Source organism: Ursus maritimus, unplaced genomic scaffold, assembly GCF_017311325.1.
Source record: "Ursus maritimus isolate PB19 unplaced genomic scaffold, ASM1731132v1 scaffold_6, whole genome shotgun sequence".
Taxonomy (NCBI): Eukaryota; Metazoa; Chordata; class Mammalia; order Carnivora; family Ursidae; genus Ursus; species Ursus maritimus.
The window spans coordinates 28974038-28989993 of NW_024426774.1; the positions used below are offsets into that span (position 1 = coordinate 28974038).

Consider the following 15956-nt stretch of genomic DNA (forward strand, 5'->3'; position numbering starts at 1 on the left):
TTCCATAGCCATATTATGATAGGCAATAGTTTGTTTTGTCAAATGGACCACCAAAGCAAGAAACTCCAAGGATCCCAACGGCAAGTTTATTTCTAATGGCCCAGAATTGAAAACTAGATACCATTAATAACATTCATAAATCAAAAAGCATGGCTGGCATCAAGTAGATAATAAGCTGACAAAGGGAAATCAGTCCAGAGTATTTGGACTTCCAAACACCTTTCAAAGACTGGATTAGTAAAGGGGTTTGTTTGTTTTAAATTCTGCTTATATTACCAAGATTTTGGAGAAAAGCTGTAGTCTCCTCTCCTACCACTGGAACTCAAAGAGAAGTAGACTTAGATGGTAAATAAACTTTACGGCTAAATAAGGGCATCTCTTAATAAAGAAGTATTATCAATGATATTTCTCCACAAATAATTACTGGGCCACTCTTATTTATCAGTTTTTGAAAGTAAGATAGTGCCCTAAATTAACTCTTCTACTGCAAACAGCTAAAAATTCTGGACAGAATACTTTCACACTCATCTAAAAGGCAAAGCTGATAAGAAGTAAGGAATTATTTGACCAAAATTGAAGTGAAAATGAATACCGAGTGAGGTAAGAGAACAAATGCCACTTTTGCCCTTTGGGTACTGGCCAATCAGAACAAATCAGAACCTTAGTTTGGACAGCCTTACAAGACCCAAAGGGCAAAAATCAAAGACCAGGACCATCCAGAGTGAAAAGTCTAACAGGTGATATACCCACATTTAGCTAAGACCTAAGGGACTTATACCTTCAAGGCAAAGGTGAAGTACACTGGTCTTCAAATGTATTTGCAACAAACATTTGCATCAGCGGGGTGGTCCAAATTCAAGCAATGAATTTATTTTAAATGGTTCTGGATTGGTAATGCTTCCAAAAAGCTACCAGAAGCAAATGAGAAGAACTTCTGAAGAAGATACCTTTATTTGAGACCTCGGTTTAGTCTTAACACTTTTTCAAGACAGTGAGCAGCACACGAAGATAACTATGCATACAAACAAACAGGCCATCATGAACAAGACCCAGCAAAAACAAGAGATCATAGAAAGGTACCTCTAAGACCTCACATACAGGAAGTACAGAGATAACAACTATAAAATAACTATACTTACTAGGTTTAAAGAATAAAAGAGGACTTGGGGCGGCTGGGTGGCTTAGGCAGTTAAGCAACCGGCCTTGGTTTCAGCTCAGGTCATGATCGCAGGGTCCTGAGATCAAGCCCCATGTCTGGCTCCATGCTCAGCGCAGAGTCAAGTATACTTGAGATTCCTTCCCTCTCCCCGTCCCTCCGCCCCTCTCCCTGCCCTCCCCCAACCAGCTCACACACATTCACTCTCTAAAATAAATAAAAAATAAATAATTTTTTTTTTTTTTTTAAGAATAAAAGACAACCTGAAAATATCTTCAGGGAACAGGAAACTATTAAGAAAAGATCCAGCAGCAGATTCAAAAAGGAACCAAACTGAACTTCAATAATAATCAAAATTACAAACTCACTGGATGGCTTTAAAACATTAGATCCAATTGAAGAGAAAGTTAATGGACTGGAAGATAAATCAGAATAGATAAAGAAGGTCTAAAGTACATGTAATCAGAGACCCCACCCCAAAAAAAGAGAACAGGATAGAGCAGAAATCTAAAGAGATGACTGAGGATTTTGTGGATTTTTTAAGGAGCCTAGCAAAGTCACAAACAAAAAGAAATCTATACCCAATACATCATAATAAAACTACAGAACACCAAAGTCAAGACAAAATATTAAATGTAGCCAATAAAATAAGCTAGAAAACAGGCAGACAGAGTAAAATCTCCATGTCTGTTGTTTTAAATGAGAAGAAAAATGATAAGCATTAGTGTGACTGATTACCTCAGAAAGTTCTAAGGATCAAGCAAGATAATGTATTCGAAAGGGCTTTAAAAAAACTTAAAAGGTATCTGGCGATTTAAGTGACAGCTTGTATAAAACCTATTTCATTCTTGGGTCATTCAACCTCTCTGTGGGCCTCACTTTACCTGCAAAACAAAGTTGCAGCTGATTTTTTCCAAAGTTCATTCCAGCTCAAAGATTACTCTATCATTATCTCTCTCAGTCAGAGGGAGGTGAATCAAATTATAATATTCTACTGGCTAAAAATAAAATGCTAGCTATCATCAGAAAGAATAATAGAAATTATATCCCGAATTCTATAAAAAGCCATCTATATCTGGAATATTAATACATGTCAAAATCATCAAACTATACATGTAAAATCAGAAGAAAACAACTAAAGTAGTGGTTCTCAATCCTTGCTGCATATAAGGACTACCAGGGAGCTCAAAAAAAATACTAATACCAGGGGCCCTATATCCTAAGATTCGCATTTAATTGGTCTGGGGTAGAGTCCAGGAAATCAATATTTTTAAAAGTTCCCCCAGATTATTCTAAGACTGCGCTATAGCCGAGAAATTCGAACTAAAGTGACAAACAGTAGGATACGTTTTAAAAGAGTAAGACCTCTACAATCTTTCTAAAATATAAAGATTATAAAATTATCAAGGATATAAATAGAATGAAAAATGATCCTGTTTACAAAATTATACCGTACCACAGTGGGGTTCACCTGCTCCAAGTTCAAAGGAAGTGGTTTAAAGAGTCAAATAAAACCAAAGATTAGTTTTACAGAGTGGTTAGTAAATGTATATGATTTGTTACCCAAGACATCATGCAAGGTTAAGATAAACACACTCAGAAAAATTTACACAAATTCCAAGATAACAGACCATATTGAGTTACAAGGAAAGCAAATACATGTGAAGTACATAATCAGTATTGTGAGGCTGACACTGAAGGCAACAATTCACTCCCGTGAAATGTCCCTTAGCGCCACCATCAGACCTGGAATATTAGACTGCCTGGTCCAGGCTGGCACTTCCGTGCTGTAGCCTTAGAAGAGTTCACGAGCAAAGATTATGCTTTTCTCTGGAGACAAGGACATAAAAAAGAATGCAAATGTAACATCACGTATTTGCTACCATTTATTCATTCAGTACCTACTTCGTGTTATGTGCCAGCCTCTGAGATATTTTAAAACATCTCATTTAATCCTCACAAGGTAGTTTATTATCCTCACCTTGTACATGTGGAAACTAAGGCTCTCAAAGGTCAGAATTTGTTTGCCATGATTGCCATAAAGTAAAGCAGTCTTACAGAAAAGATTTAAAGCAGGTCTATGCCATGTTGTCTCTCACCGTAGTTGCAACACAAAATAAACTGTCATTTTAAGTGCTATATCCATCTAAATGCTCAGTAAATTTTAACAGTCCTATGAAGCTACTCAGTCAAAATAATTGAGTCATACATGAGTCTCTTTTCCTCACATTCTATTCTTCAGCACATCTGTCGGTTCTACCTTCAAAAATGTATTCGAATCCATTACACTTTGAATATGTACCAAACTATATATTCACCTATCTCATCACTACCACCTTAACTTATCTCCAGCCTGGATTATTAAAACAGCCCCGAACAAGACTCCCTGATTCTTTTACTCTTGTCTTCCCTCTAAGTATATTCTAAATCCTTGCAAAGGGTTCCTTTTAAAGATGGTGTTGCTCCTTTACCCAAAACATTTCAACAGTTGCTCATCTGGTGGAGGTAAAATCTAAGATCCTTACAATGGGCAAGACCCAGTACCTCTGACATTTCTTCCATTCTTCTCCTCCACTCTAGCCACACGTGCCTCATTATTCCTCAAACATTCCACGTATGCCCCCCCCCCACTGTTCTCTAGGCCTACAAAGCTCTTTTCTCAAGTCTTACTCAAATGGCGTCTCGTCAGTTAAGCCTTTCTTCCCCACTTCACCCTCTCAAGCATTTCATATCCCACTTACACCATGTTATCGTGGTGCTCGCTACCACCTAACATTTTATGTATATAGCTATTTATTACTGTCTGCCTTCCTCCAGAATTTAAGTTTCATGAAGGAAGGATCTACTTTAATCATTCTTGTTTCTCCAGTGCCTAGAACAGGAGCAGGCATAAAACGGGTGACTGACATTTATTGAATGAAAATATAAATCAATAATGCCAAAATCCAAATTAATAAATACTCCAGTATACAGTCTCTACACCACATGCCCTAAGCTACTCAATCATATGACCTTTTTCACACAATTTTAGCATTTGCAGGTCAACAGCAGAGCCTCTCCTACCACACTCAACCCCCAAAATCTAGGGCCAATAAATTTTATTATTTACATGTTTGCTTTCTGTTATGTCAGTAATTTTCAAACAGGTTCTCATTACCTCATAAAGTTCTTTCTTTCTGCTACTCTCCCCAGTCACTGCTAGCTCTCCTCTTTTACACTAGTCTAAGAAAATTTAAGCCCCCAACGTGATAAATACTGATTTTTCTGCATCTTGCTTGTACTATGACTCCAACTAGACTGCATGCTCTTTTGACGTCATCTAGTTCAATGTCTCACATATAGAAAATTCTCTCAAATGTTATGATTAGTATTCCAACTCCATTTCCTTTCACAAATATAAAGCTCAGTAATAATCCTAACCATTCTTTTCCCATGAGTTACCTATTCTCATCTGAATGGTGGTAATGAGGTGGGAGGGAGATTATCAAAAATAAAGAGAATTCTACATTAACCAAAATGGGCAAGGAGTGGGGGTAATGACAAGTTTGCGGCACAATGTAGCTGGTTCCTTCCTCCCAAGACCTGAAGAAGGGAGGAAGTGGAAGAGGCAGGCCAGGTAGATGAGAGCTTGGATTGCCTTGCACAACTCTGCCCTGGCAACCTGAAAGAGCAGGACGGACAGGTTCCTGAAGGGACAAATTAGGCTTAATCTTAAAGGTATTTTTGTTGACTTTGGTGTTAATGACTTAAGAAGAGATTCAAAAATCAAAAGGGGGACGCCAACTAATCCAAATTTCATCATCATTCATTCAACTCTTCCTTCCTATAGTTGTTTTACAAAAATTCCAACGGCAAAAGAAAAATGAAGTGATACGTTCAAATTTAATGATGCTGATGAAATGACTTTAAGAACATATTTTAAATTGTGAGATTCCTGCAACTCTCTCCTGCAAAATACAAAACAAAAGCAGAACAAAAATACATAATATTTGTTCTGTTTGGAAAATATGACACATTTTTAATGTTTGACGTTTCTCCATGGATGCTTAAATAAATGTGAGCACAAACCAAAAGACACTGTAAAAATGTAGTGCCATCAATGTGATGAGCACCAATGGGAAACCTACCTGAGCTTTAACATTTGCCACAAATAACCTGGGAAGTAGCGTGCGTGCGTGCAAAACTGAAGAGTGACTACAATTAATTACAGGTAAACTGAAAAGTTGAAACTGAGGAGTGGAGGGGGAGCACTGGGAGATCAGACAAGGGGTGAGATGAGTTGGAAGTTCCCAAACCTCCACAAGTAAGAAGGGAAGAATTATTATCTTGTTTGTTTTTAACCAAATTAGTGTGACTCACCTTCCCTTAACTAGAAATTAAAATTTAAGCAGTCACATACAAAAATCATTCTCCACACCTGAACAATGTTAAAGTTAAAGCCTGCCTTTCACTCTTCCTTGAAGCCTGAAATCCACAAACTCAGTTACAGAATGCAGTGCTAATAGAGTGCTTTATTAATAAATCTGAATGAAACATTTAAGTCTGCTTGTTATTTATACAGACATGGTCAGATTTATTTTGAGAAAAATTAAAAATATCCATAGACTAGATACTGAAGTACATAAAAGGAATCAAAAGAAGTTGCTGAAGAATATAAACATACAACTGTAGAAATAAAGAATGAGAAAAAATTTTAATAACTATGGGTTATGCCTTGTTTCATTCAACTCCTCCCAGATGCCCTCCTCAAACACCAGATCTAAAATAAAATAGCTGCCCCTATCACACTCTATTCCTGTACCTGATTTATTTTTCTCATCCAAGTTGCCACTATGGTCCAATGTATTATATACTTGGATTTGCTGACTGCTGACTAAAATGTAAGCTCTATGAGGGCAGAGTTGCTGTCGGTTTTGTTCATCTCAAAGCGTAGAGGCACACAACTGGCACTCAATAAATGTACTGAATAAATAAAAGATGAAACTGAAGTTCAGAGAGGCGAAAGGATTTCCTCAAGGTCAGAGCTAGAAGCAAGCACAGCCGGTACTACAACGCTATCTACTCCCTCTTTCCACAGCCACTTCCACCACGCCAAAGCACCCTGTTCCAGCACATGATTCTATTTAACAGATTTCTCCTTTTTTTAAGTGCCAAAGAAAATACATGTTACCAAAAAAAGGGACACACTGGTAGCATTTTAACTTCAAGTGTTTCACCAACCAAAACTATACTCGGATTTCATGAGCATACAGGATTAGCCAGTAAAACAGAAAGGCACAGCTACTCAGTTCTTTAAGCTCCTTGTGAAATTGGTGTATGCCTTGGAAGTTTTAAGAACAGCCACTGAAACCTACTTAGCAATTCAGAATGGCCAGTAAAGATCAGCCTCACTTTCTTCTATGAGCCCCAACAGCTCCTTCCAGGATATACTTTATCTTGCAAATTATGCAAGGAAATGTAACCAACTTTAAAGTCCCTTTTAGTTCCTTTCAAAGTACAAATCAACCTCACAAAACCCTGGACATAAAATTAACCCTTGGGAAGTTTCAGATTCTGAGAACTGGAAACCATCTCTGAACCATCACCTGAGATCAACTAAGTCCTTCATTCAAAATCCATGAATCTGAAATACCTGAAAGAAACCCGGGAGGGGTAAGGAAGAGGAAAGAGAAAAAACATTTACATATATCAAAAAGGAGCTGATATTCCTAATAATACTTTCGCCCAACATCAGCTTCTCGCTTAAAGTCAAGGCCCCACGTACATTAACTTCTGCTGTCTTTAATCACCCTCCTTTCAGAGAGAGGAGCCAACTACCAACACCTTTCGCAGGGAACATCTCTAGACCTAGGATGGGACTCACTAGAGCAGAGGATGATTTGCTCGACATCTCTCAAAACTACTGTCAACCCAATTAGTAAACTGAAAGGGACGACCTAAAATGTGGGACGGGAAAAGAGTTGGAAAGAGACTGAGTTAAGAGTGGGAAGCAGCAGACGAAAAGGAGCGGGGAGGGTAAACAACGCATCAAGGGCGGGAGTGGGAACCCGGGTCAAGGAAGTGGGGTCAGCGAAAGGCAAAGGTGAAGGGGGTAAAGAGACGCGGTTCTGGGTGGGATGTGCGGGAGCAAAGGGGGAGGGGACGAGCGGGGGCTGAAGGGGGGAGGGGGAAGGGTCCTGGGCGGGGCGGAAGGGAGCTAAGAGGCGGGATGAAGAGGGCCAGGCCGGGAGGGTCTTTACCTGCAGCTCCGCCCGCTCCACCTCCCACTGGGCTCTCTCAACCTCGAAGCGGGCCCACTCATGCTGCAGGAAGTGCAGGATCCCAGGGAGGCTGTACTGGGCTCGCGCCGCCCCCGCCGCAGCCGCCCCGTCGCCGGCCGCGGCAGCCTCCGCCAAAGGCCCGAGACCCTTGGCACCGCCGGCGCCCGGGTGGTTGTTGCTGAAGAAGACGCCGGGACCCGCCTGCTCGTCCATGGCGGCCGCAGAAACCCCGGGAGCTGCCCAGGCGCCCAGCAGCGGAGGCAACGGCGGCGGCGGCCAGCAGCGCCTCCTCCTGCCTCCGCCGCTCCCCGCCCACACCCCAGTCAGCAGGGAGCAGCCGCCTGGGCGCGGGGGCCGGCCGAGCCCGGGACGGGCCGGGAAATGGGTCAACTGCGGCGCGCGGGCGGCCCGGGGCTTGCTGGGAAATGTAGTCGCGGGGCGTGGCGCTGGCGAGCCCGACAGCGGCGGCCTGTGGGGCTGCCAGCGGCTCGGGCGCGGCCGCAGCCCCGCCCCCTGGCCCGCCCCGGCCCGCCCCTGCCCGCAGTGGTGGGGGCCGGCTGGGCCGGGAGCGCGGGTTTCCTCACCCGCCCGGCGGGTGCAGGCGGGCAATGCGCCAGTCCCCCTCGCACACGGAAGTTCTCGGGCGGCGCGCCCTGTTGCACATACACACACACACACACACACTCACACACACACACACGGAAGTTGTCGCGCCAAGATACCAGACTGAGCTGCACATCTTTCAGGGCTTCCTGGTAGTTCTGTTAAGAAACAAGCTCAAAGCGACGTTCGGAGGTCAGGCTCTTGGACCCGGATCCTCCAGCTAGTTGGAACTCAGCCCTCTCCCTTTGGCTCCGACTTCAGTGTTTTCTCTGGCCGTAGACACTCCTCAGTTTTGGCAATCTGCTTATCGCTCTCGCTCCTCCCTTTCTTTTTCTCTTCGGGGTTCCAAACCTGTTGCCTGATCAGTTTTCACTAATAAGGAACTCTGATCAACTCTCCTAGACTAGCCCCCTTTCAGCTTCTAAATTCTGGGTTGTTGGCACTGCAACTGAAACACTGATAAGCCTGAAGTCCCTTTCCCTTGCAGTCAATCTTGCAGTAAATCCAAATCCGGTAAAGTTTAAGATATCCAAGGCTGCTATTTCGGTCTCCCTTTTCCTACCTTTTCCCTCGCAGTTTATACTCAGTTCAACTCAACAAATATTTGATTGTCAGTTATTTCTGTCGCTGGGGATATAAAGATAAATGACACAGTTCCTGTCATCAAAAGGAGATTGGCAAGTATATAACCAATTCTCACAGTGCCTTAAATCAACACTACCTGAAAGAACAAAGTCCTTTTCTCTTCCCTAGAACTGTCTTAGGTATCCAGGCTCTTCTCCCTTTTCACCTGTCCCGGTTCCAGTTTCTGTCCAGGTTCACCTGCAAACTCGCAGCAATATTAGCCTACCAAAGACACACCGAAGTCCTTTCAAGTGTTTCTCTGCAAATATTATCCTTCGAAGTCCCTGAAATTATGTCACTATAAATTCACACTACAACAATAATGAAAGGAAGGCACCTGAAAAAAAAATGTAACAAAGGAAAATGAAATGAAGCACTTATTTTGTCCTCATAACAAGTTATTAGTAATTCTTCTGTTTTGCGGGATGGACTTCTGGAATATCAGACCCGATGGCCATGAAAAAAATTAAAGATTTAGGCAGGTTATTGACATGTCAGGGAAGGACATCCTGTTCCTCCCTTCTCCTCCCCCCCCCCAACCCCTCCCTTCCCATGGCTACTTGTGGAAAGGACAGGAAACACTGTATCTGCCCTGGTTGCAAATAAAGATGGCAAGCTCTCTTTTCTCACTTATTGAATGTTTCTGCTTCATGAATTCATTCTTCATTATAATAAAAGTTAGATCCAGGCTTGGCCAAATTCCCTGTGTCATAAATTAGTCTGGTTGTAAGTGTCCTTTGAGACACTGCCCAGTCCTCTCATTTTACAGCTCAAGAAACTTAAGTCCAAAGAAGTTGAGACTTGTCCACAATGAGGCTTTAAGTGGATGGCACAGCCAAAACTAGAAACCAGAATTTCTGACTGCTAGTTCATTGATCTTTCCATTAAGGTGTTACTTGCTTTCTTACTTATCAGACCTACCAGAATACCAAAGCGACAATAATGCTACAATGGCATATTTTTTCATCTGAAAGACTTAAGTACTCCTACAAGTTCTGAATGTTAAAACGTTTTTCCTCACTCTAATAGAAGACATGTCTGACAATTTCCTGAAATAAATTCATAACACACAAGAAAGCGTAATTAAATGTAATGGTAGCTATTTAAGAACCCCTAAGTCCTTTAGCTAGACTACCAAGAAAAAAAGAGAGAGGACTCAAATAAATAAAATCAGAAATGAAAGAGGAGGGGCGCCTGGGTGGCACAGCGGTTAAGCGTCTGCCTTCGGCTCAGGGCGTGATCCCGGCGTTGCAGGATCGAGCCCCACGTCAGGCTCTTCCGCTATGAGCCTGCTTCTTTCTCTCCTACTCCCCCTGCTTGTGTTCCCTCTCTCGCTGGCTGTCCCTATCTCTGTCGAATAAATAAATAAAATCTTAAAAAAAAAAAAAAGAAATGAAAGAGGAGATATTACAACTGATATCACAGAAGTACGAAGGATTATAAGAGACCGTTATAAACAATTCTACACCAACAAATTTGGACAACCTAGAAGAAATGGATAAATTCCTAGAAACGTACAACCTATCAAGACTGAATCATGGAGAAACAGAAAATCTGAAAAGACTGATCACTAGTAAGGTGAAGCAGTAATCAAAAACATCCCAACGAACAAAAGTCTAGGACCAGGTGGCTTCACTGGTGATTTCTATCAAACATTCAAAGAAAGATTAATACCAAACCCTCTCAAACTCTTCCAAAAAATAGAAGAGGAAGGAAGTCTTCCAAACTCATTTTATGGGGCCAGTATTACTCTGATACCAAACCTAGATAAGTTTGCCAAAAAAAAAAAAAAAAATTATAGGCCAATATCCCTGATGAACACAGATGCAAAAATCATTGACAAAATATTAGCAAACCAAATTTAACAATACATTGAAAGGATCATACACCCTTTGTCAAGTGAAATTTATTCCAGGGATGCAAGGATAGTTCAACATCTGCAAATCAGTAAGTGTGATAGACCATGCTGACAAAATGTGACAAAATTCAACATCCATTTATGATGAAAACAACAACACCACCACTCAACAGGCAGATATAGAGGGAATGTACCTCAGTATAATAAAGGCCGTCTATGACAAGACAACAGCTAACATTACACTCAATGGTGAAAAACTGAGAGCTTTTCCTCTAAGATCAGGAAGAAGACAAGGGTGCCTACTCTCACCACTTTTACCTAACATACTACTGGAAGTCCTAAACAGAACATTTAGGCAAGAAAGAGAAATAAAAGGCATCCATTGGAAAGGAAGAGATAAAACTATCACTATTTGCAGACTTCATGACATTATATATAGAAAACCCTAAATACTCCATAAAAAAAAGTTAGAACTAATAAATGAATCCAGTAAGGTTGCAGGATACAAAATCAATACACAAAAATATGTTGCATTTGTACACACTAATCACGAACTATCAGAAAGAGAAATTATGAAAACAATTCCATCACAATTGCATCAAAAAGAATAAAATACCTAGGAATAAATTTAACCAATGAGGTGAAAGACCTGTATACTGAAACTACCAGATATTAAGAAATTGAAGAAGACATAAATAAGTGGAAGTCTATTCCATGCTTAGGGACTGGAAGAATTAATATTGTTAAATGTCCATACTACCCAAAGCAATCCACAGATTCAGTGCAGTCCCCATCAAAATTCTAAAGGCACTTTTCACAGAAATAGAACAAACAATCCTAAAATTTGTATGGAACAATAAAAGACCCCAAATAACCAGAGCAATCTAGAGAAAGAAGAACCTCAATTTTATTCCTCACTCTACAATTATCCAAATCTAGAAATTTTGGACAAATGGTTAAACTTTTTTAGTCACGATTCTGTCATTTTTAATATGAGAATAATATTTACCTTATAAAGTTACCGTGAAGATTAGATGAGAGAGGGATGCCTGGGTGGCGCAATCAGTTATGCGTCTGCCTCTGGCTCAGGTCATGATCCTGGGGTCCTGGGATCCGGCCCCCACATCAGGCTGCCTGCTCAGTGAGGAGTCTGCTTCTCCCTCGGCCCCTCCCCTACTGCTTCTGTGTGTATGTGTGTGTATGTGTTCTCTCTCTTTCAAATAAATAAAATCTTTAAAAAAAAAAAAAGATTAGATGAGAGAAAAGTGTTAAGTGCCCAGCACAGTGCCTGACATATAGCATAAACCAAATAATGATAGCTGTTATTGCGACAGAGTTCACAAGACTAACTGAGTAACACAGAAGAATCAAAAATGCTGGGGGCTCAATGATTGTTCTTTTTTCTTTCTCATCCCCATCCCCTGTTCAGAACTTTAATTAAGCAGAGTTAAAATAATCTTTAAAAAGTTAATGTCGGGGCACCTGGGTGGCTCAGTCGTTAAGTGTCTGCCTTCGGCTCAGGTCATGAACCCAGGGTCCTGGGATCGAGCCTGGCATCGGGCTCCCTGCTCTGCTGGGAGCCTGCTTCTTCCTCTCCCACTCCCCCTGCTTGTGTTCCCTCTCTCGCTGTCTCTCTCTGTGTCAAATAAATAAATAAAATCTTTAAAAAAAATTAGTGTCTGCTTGCCATTAAACCTCAGACCTTAAGGTGTTGCTGATTTCCTGATCATTTCATTTTATAATTAATAAAACCTGTGGCACAAAAAAAATGAAGTTTCCTTTCCAAGCACAGAGGCAGCTGTCTAAATGTTGTTTTATGTATCGGTATAACCAGTTTAAAGTGAAAAATTGTGAAATGCTGAACAGTTATTTAGATAATTGGAGTGTTTGCTCTTTTTGGTTTCTCTGGGTGTATTATGTGGGATGGGGATTACAGTTTCATAAAATGACAAGTCGTCTGCTCCCCCCCCTTTTTTTGTTGTATTTTTCATTAAATGAGTGGGTATTTAAACAAACAAACGAACATTGTCCAGGGGTCCCTCGCTGGCTCAGTGGTAAAACATGTTACTCTTGAGACACTTGATCTCAGGAGTCCTAAGTTCGAGCCCCACATTGGGGGTAGAGGTTACTTTAATTTTTTTTTTTAATTGAAAAAATAAAAACCTCTCCAAAATGACCAGTTATTTGGGTCTCTGACTTTTTAACTCCTCCAAGAAAAGTCTTCAAATTGAACCTCATCGCTCTTTCAGAATTCTGGCCAGAGAACAGGGCATGGATCGCTTGAGTGGAGATAGGCCTCTGCTGGAACGAAGAGAACTTTGGGGAACAGACATGTGCGATAGCCCCACTGTTTATCAGCCTCTCTACTATCTGCCCACCCCCTGATTGCCCTCACCTCTCCCTGCTGCCTCCCCTGCTTCTACCTTTCCTCAGCCTCCAAATTCCTCCCTAGATTTGAAGTCTGGAAATGACTGGTTTGGGGAAACAGCCAGTAACAAATGGAGAAGTGAAGGAATTCCATTTTTTGAAAATGTTCTTGTAGTCCAAGAATTTAATCTACATCACAGTCACATAATAGGATGGGGAAATTGCCTCTATTACTATTTATTATTATCACAATTATTTTCTTTTGGAAGAGTGGTTGAAATTAGAGAGTTGCCTAATTTACATTTTAAAACGAAATCCCCGGGACGCCTGGGTGGCTCAGTCCATTAAGCCTCTGCCGTCAGGTCAGGTCGTGATCCCAGAGTCTTGGGGCCGAATCCTGTATGGGGCTCCTTGCTCAGTGGGCAGCCTCTGTCTGCTCTGCCTGCTGCTCCCCCTGTGGGTGCATGCTCTCTCTCTGACACATCAATAAGTAAAATCTTTAAGAAATAAATAATAATGGAATTTCCTTTTATTTATCACATTTTAATAAAATCAACTAGTTAATTAAATAAGATTTCATTTTGAAATTAAAATTAATTTTAATTTTGCAGTGACTGATACATGGAGGAAGAGATACTTAAATCTAAAATCACGATTGCTTTCACTATCCATATAGCTAACACTGCAGGAAACAAATGATAATACAGCTGTGAAGCTGTAGCAAGACTTTTCTTAGAATATTGATGGTGACCAACTTAAGGTTCTATTCCTCTAGCAACATTCAGTGAGTTTTTGAACACATGCTTTTTCTTTCTCCCCATCAACCCCATCCCTTGCCTCTCTACTCTTTCCTCTTTTAATATCTCCAGTGAACGGAAGCTGTACACTAAAGGTTCTTGTCTTCTTCCTCTTCTTTTCTTTAATAGCTATGGTACTCCCATTTCTAAGGCAGGAACGAAATTTCAAACAATTCATATATCTCATTACATAAAAATAACCGTTGTGGGACTTGGGGTAGGGAGAGAACATTTTTGTAAGCTGGCTCTTCCTGCCAACCATGCAACAGAGATGTGCTGGTTTCCACGTGGAGCCTTTGCTCAGAACAAAATACCCAATCTGCATGTAGATTTGAATTGCTCAGAACAGCTTCTTCCCTCCCCCCAAAACTCCTATCTGATAGCCCTAAAATATAAACTAAGTCAGCTCTCAGAAGAATTCAAATGTGGTACATTATTATTATTTTTATTTTATTTTTTAAATTTAATTAAAAAAATTTTTTTTTTGCAAACATGACAGGGAAAAATCTGGCCATTGTGCCAGAAAAACAAGAAAGATGACTGAGGTTAAAGAGGTCCAATAAATTTTTTTTTAAAGGTTTTGGAGACCCCTATTTTCTTAACTTTTTCCAAACAAGATTTGATGTGTTTGCATGTAGTCTATCTCTCTCCCTCTTCCCTAAGGGCCCTCAATATGCTACTGCTGTTCTGTACGTATTAATTTTAGCAGTTGCAGTTGTTCTCTGTAATGGAAAATTCTACCATTATCTATGTTATCTCCTTTCCCAGATTTCCCCCCAGCTGCAGGACATGAAGTAACAAGAGGAGGAGTGGTTTGAACCAGCTCATACACACTTTCACATGAAATCATAATGTGTAACATTATAACCCGTAGCTGATTGTATCCAAGCTTAAGGAGCCAATACACACATCTTTGCTACAGGAGAAAAAGATTGTTTAAATAGTTTAAATAATACCATTTTTAGGATTGGCAATAACCAAATGAATGCTGCAACATTTTAATGAGAATGCACCAGATTTAAACGTGAAGGAAGAGCAAAAATTAGTTAGAAGGTGAAATGGAGCTTTTTAAGCAAAATTCAAACACCTGCGGAAGAAAAGTGCATAGTGCATTTGAAAGAGGCCCGATATACTGACATAAAGAACAAGAGGAATAACAATTATCATTTTATACTCAGTTCTTACTGAGCATTTACTAACAAAATGCATTTTGTAAGTCTTAACTCCATCCTCACACTGTCCTTAAGAGGTAAGTACTACCATTCTTTTTTTTTTTTTTCTTTCCTAGGTTTTATTTATTTGTTTGAAAGAGAGAGAGTGTGTGTGACCAGGGGGAGGAGCAGAGGAAGAAGGACAAACAGACTCCATGCTGAGCACAGAGCCTGATGTGGGGCCGGAAGCAGGGCTCTGTCTCACTCCTGAGATCACACCCCAAGCCACAATCAAGAGTAGGACATTTAACAGACTGAGCCCCCCCAGGTGCTCCTAATATTATTTTCATACGACAGAAAGGGCCACCAGTGTATGGCCATGGGACCTGCATGAGGAGGTGAACTACGCAGGGGCCAGATTATGCAGGGACTCGCAGGTCACCTTAAGGAATTGGGTCTTTTTGCTAAGGTGAGCCACTGGAGAGTTTCCAGCGAGGTATCAGATTCAAATTTATGAAGACCACCTCAGTTTCTGTGTGGAAAATATGATATTAACTGACATTTCTTAAGTGTTTTCTATGGGTCAGGCACTTTTTTAAGGTCATTTGCAAGTATTAATTTATTTCATCCACAGCTACTCTATAAAATAGGTATTGTTATTTTCATTTCACAGATGTGGAAACTGAGGCACAGAGAGGACGAGTGACTTACCCAAGGTTACACAGCTTATAAATAATGGAGCCAGACTCCAACCCAGGAAAATTGACCCTAGAGTCGACACCCACCACTTTGCTGTAGAGCAACCAGATGTGGTGATTTGGACTAGGATGGTGATAATGGCACCAAAGATTGGGAGGGATTTGGCAAGATATTTGGAAACTTGGTGATGAACTAAGCATAGTGAGGGAGAAGGTGGCAACTGTCGAGGATGATACCAAGATTTATGTCTTACATAAGAGGATAAAATAGTTGTGCTATTTATTGGGAGTGCATGAGTGGAGATGTTGGTTTTTAGATAAGGAGGTGAAGAATCTGATTTCAAATTAATTGAGTTTGAGGAATCTCTGAGACAACAAATGGCGGGTAGTCCCATTTCAGGTGTGAAGAGCAGACAAGAGTCTATGTAGATCTAGCCTATGT

At 40.8% G+C, this 15956-nt stretch overlaps 1 protein-coding gene across 2 annotated transcripts in view; it reads right to left on the minus strand.

Annotated features, from left to right (window-relative positions):
• The window catches only part of STRN (striatin), an 89674-nt gene extending 81898 nt beyond the window's left edge, over positions 1 to 7776 (minus strand). For both annotated transcript variants that reach the window (XM_040623098.1, XM_040623097.1), the window contains exon 1: positions 7396 to 7776. In XM_040623098.1, coding sequence (XP_040479032.1) covers positions 7396 to 7629 — 234 coding nt within the window. In that variant the 5' untranslated portion in view covers positions 7630 to 7776. The remainder of the gene's footprint in view (positions 1 to 7395) is intronic.
• Between the last annotated feature and the right edge of the window lie 8180 nt (positions 7777 to 15956).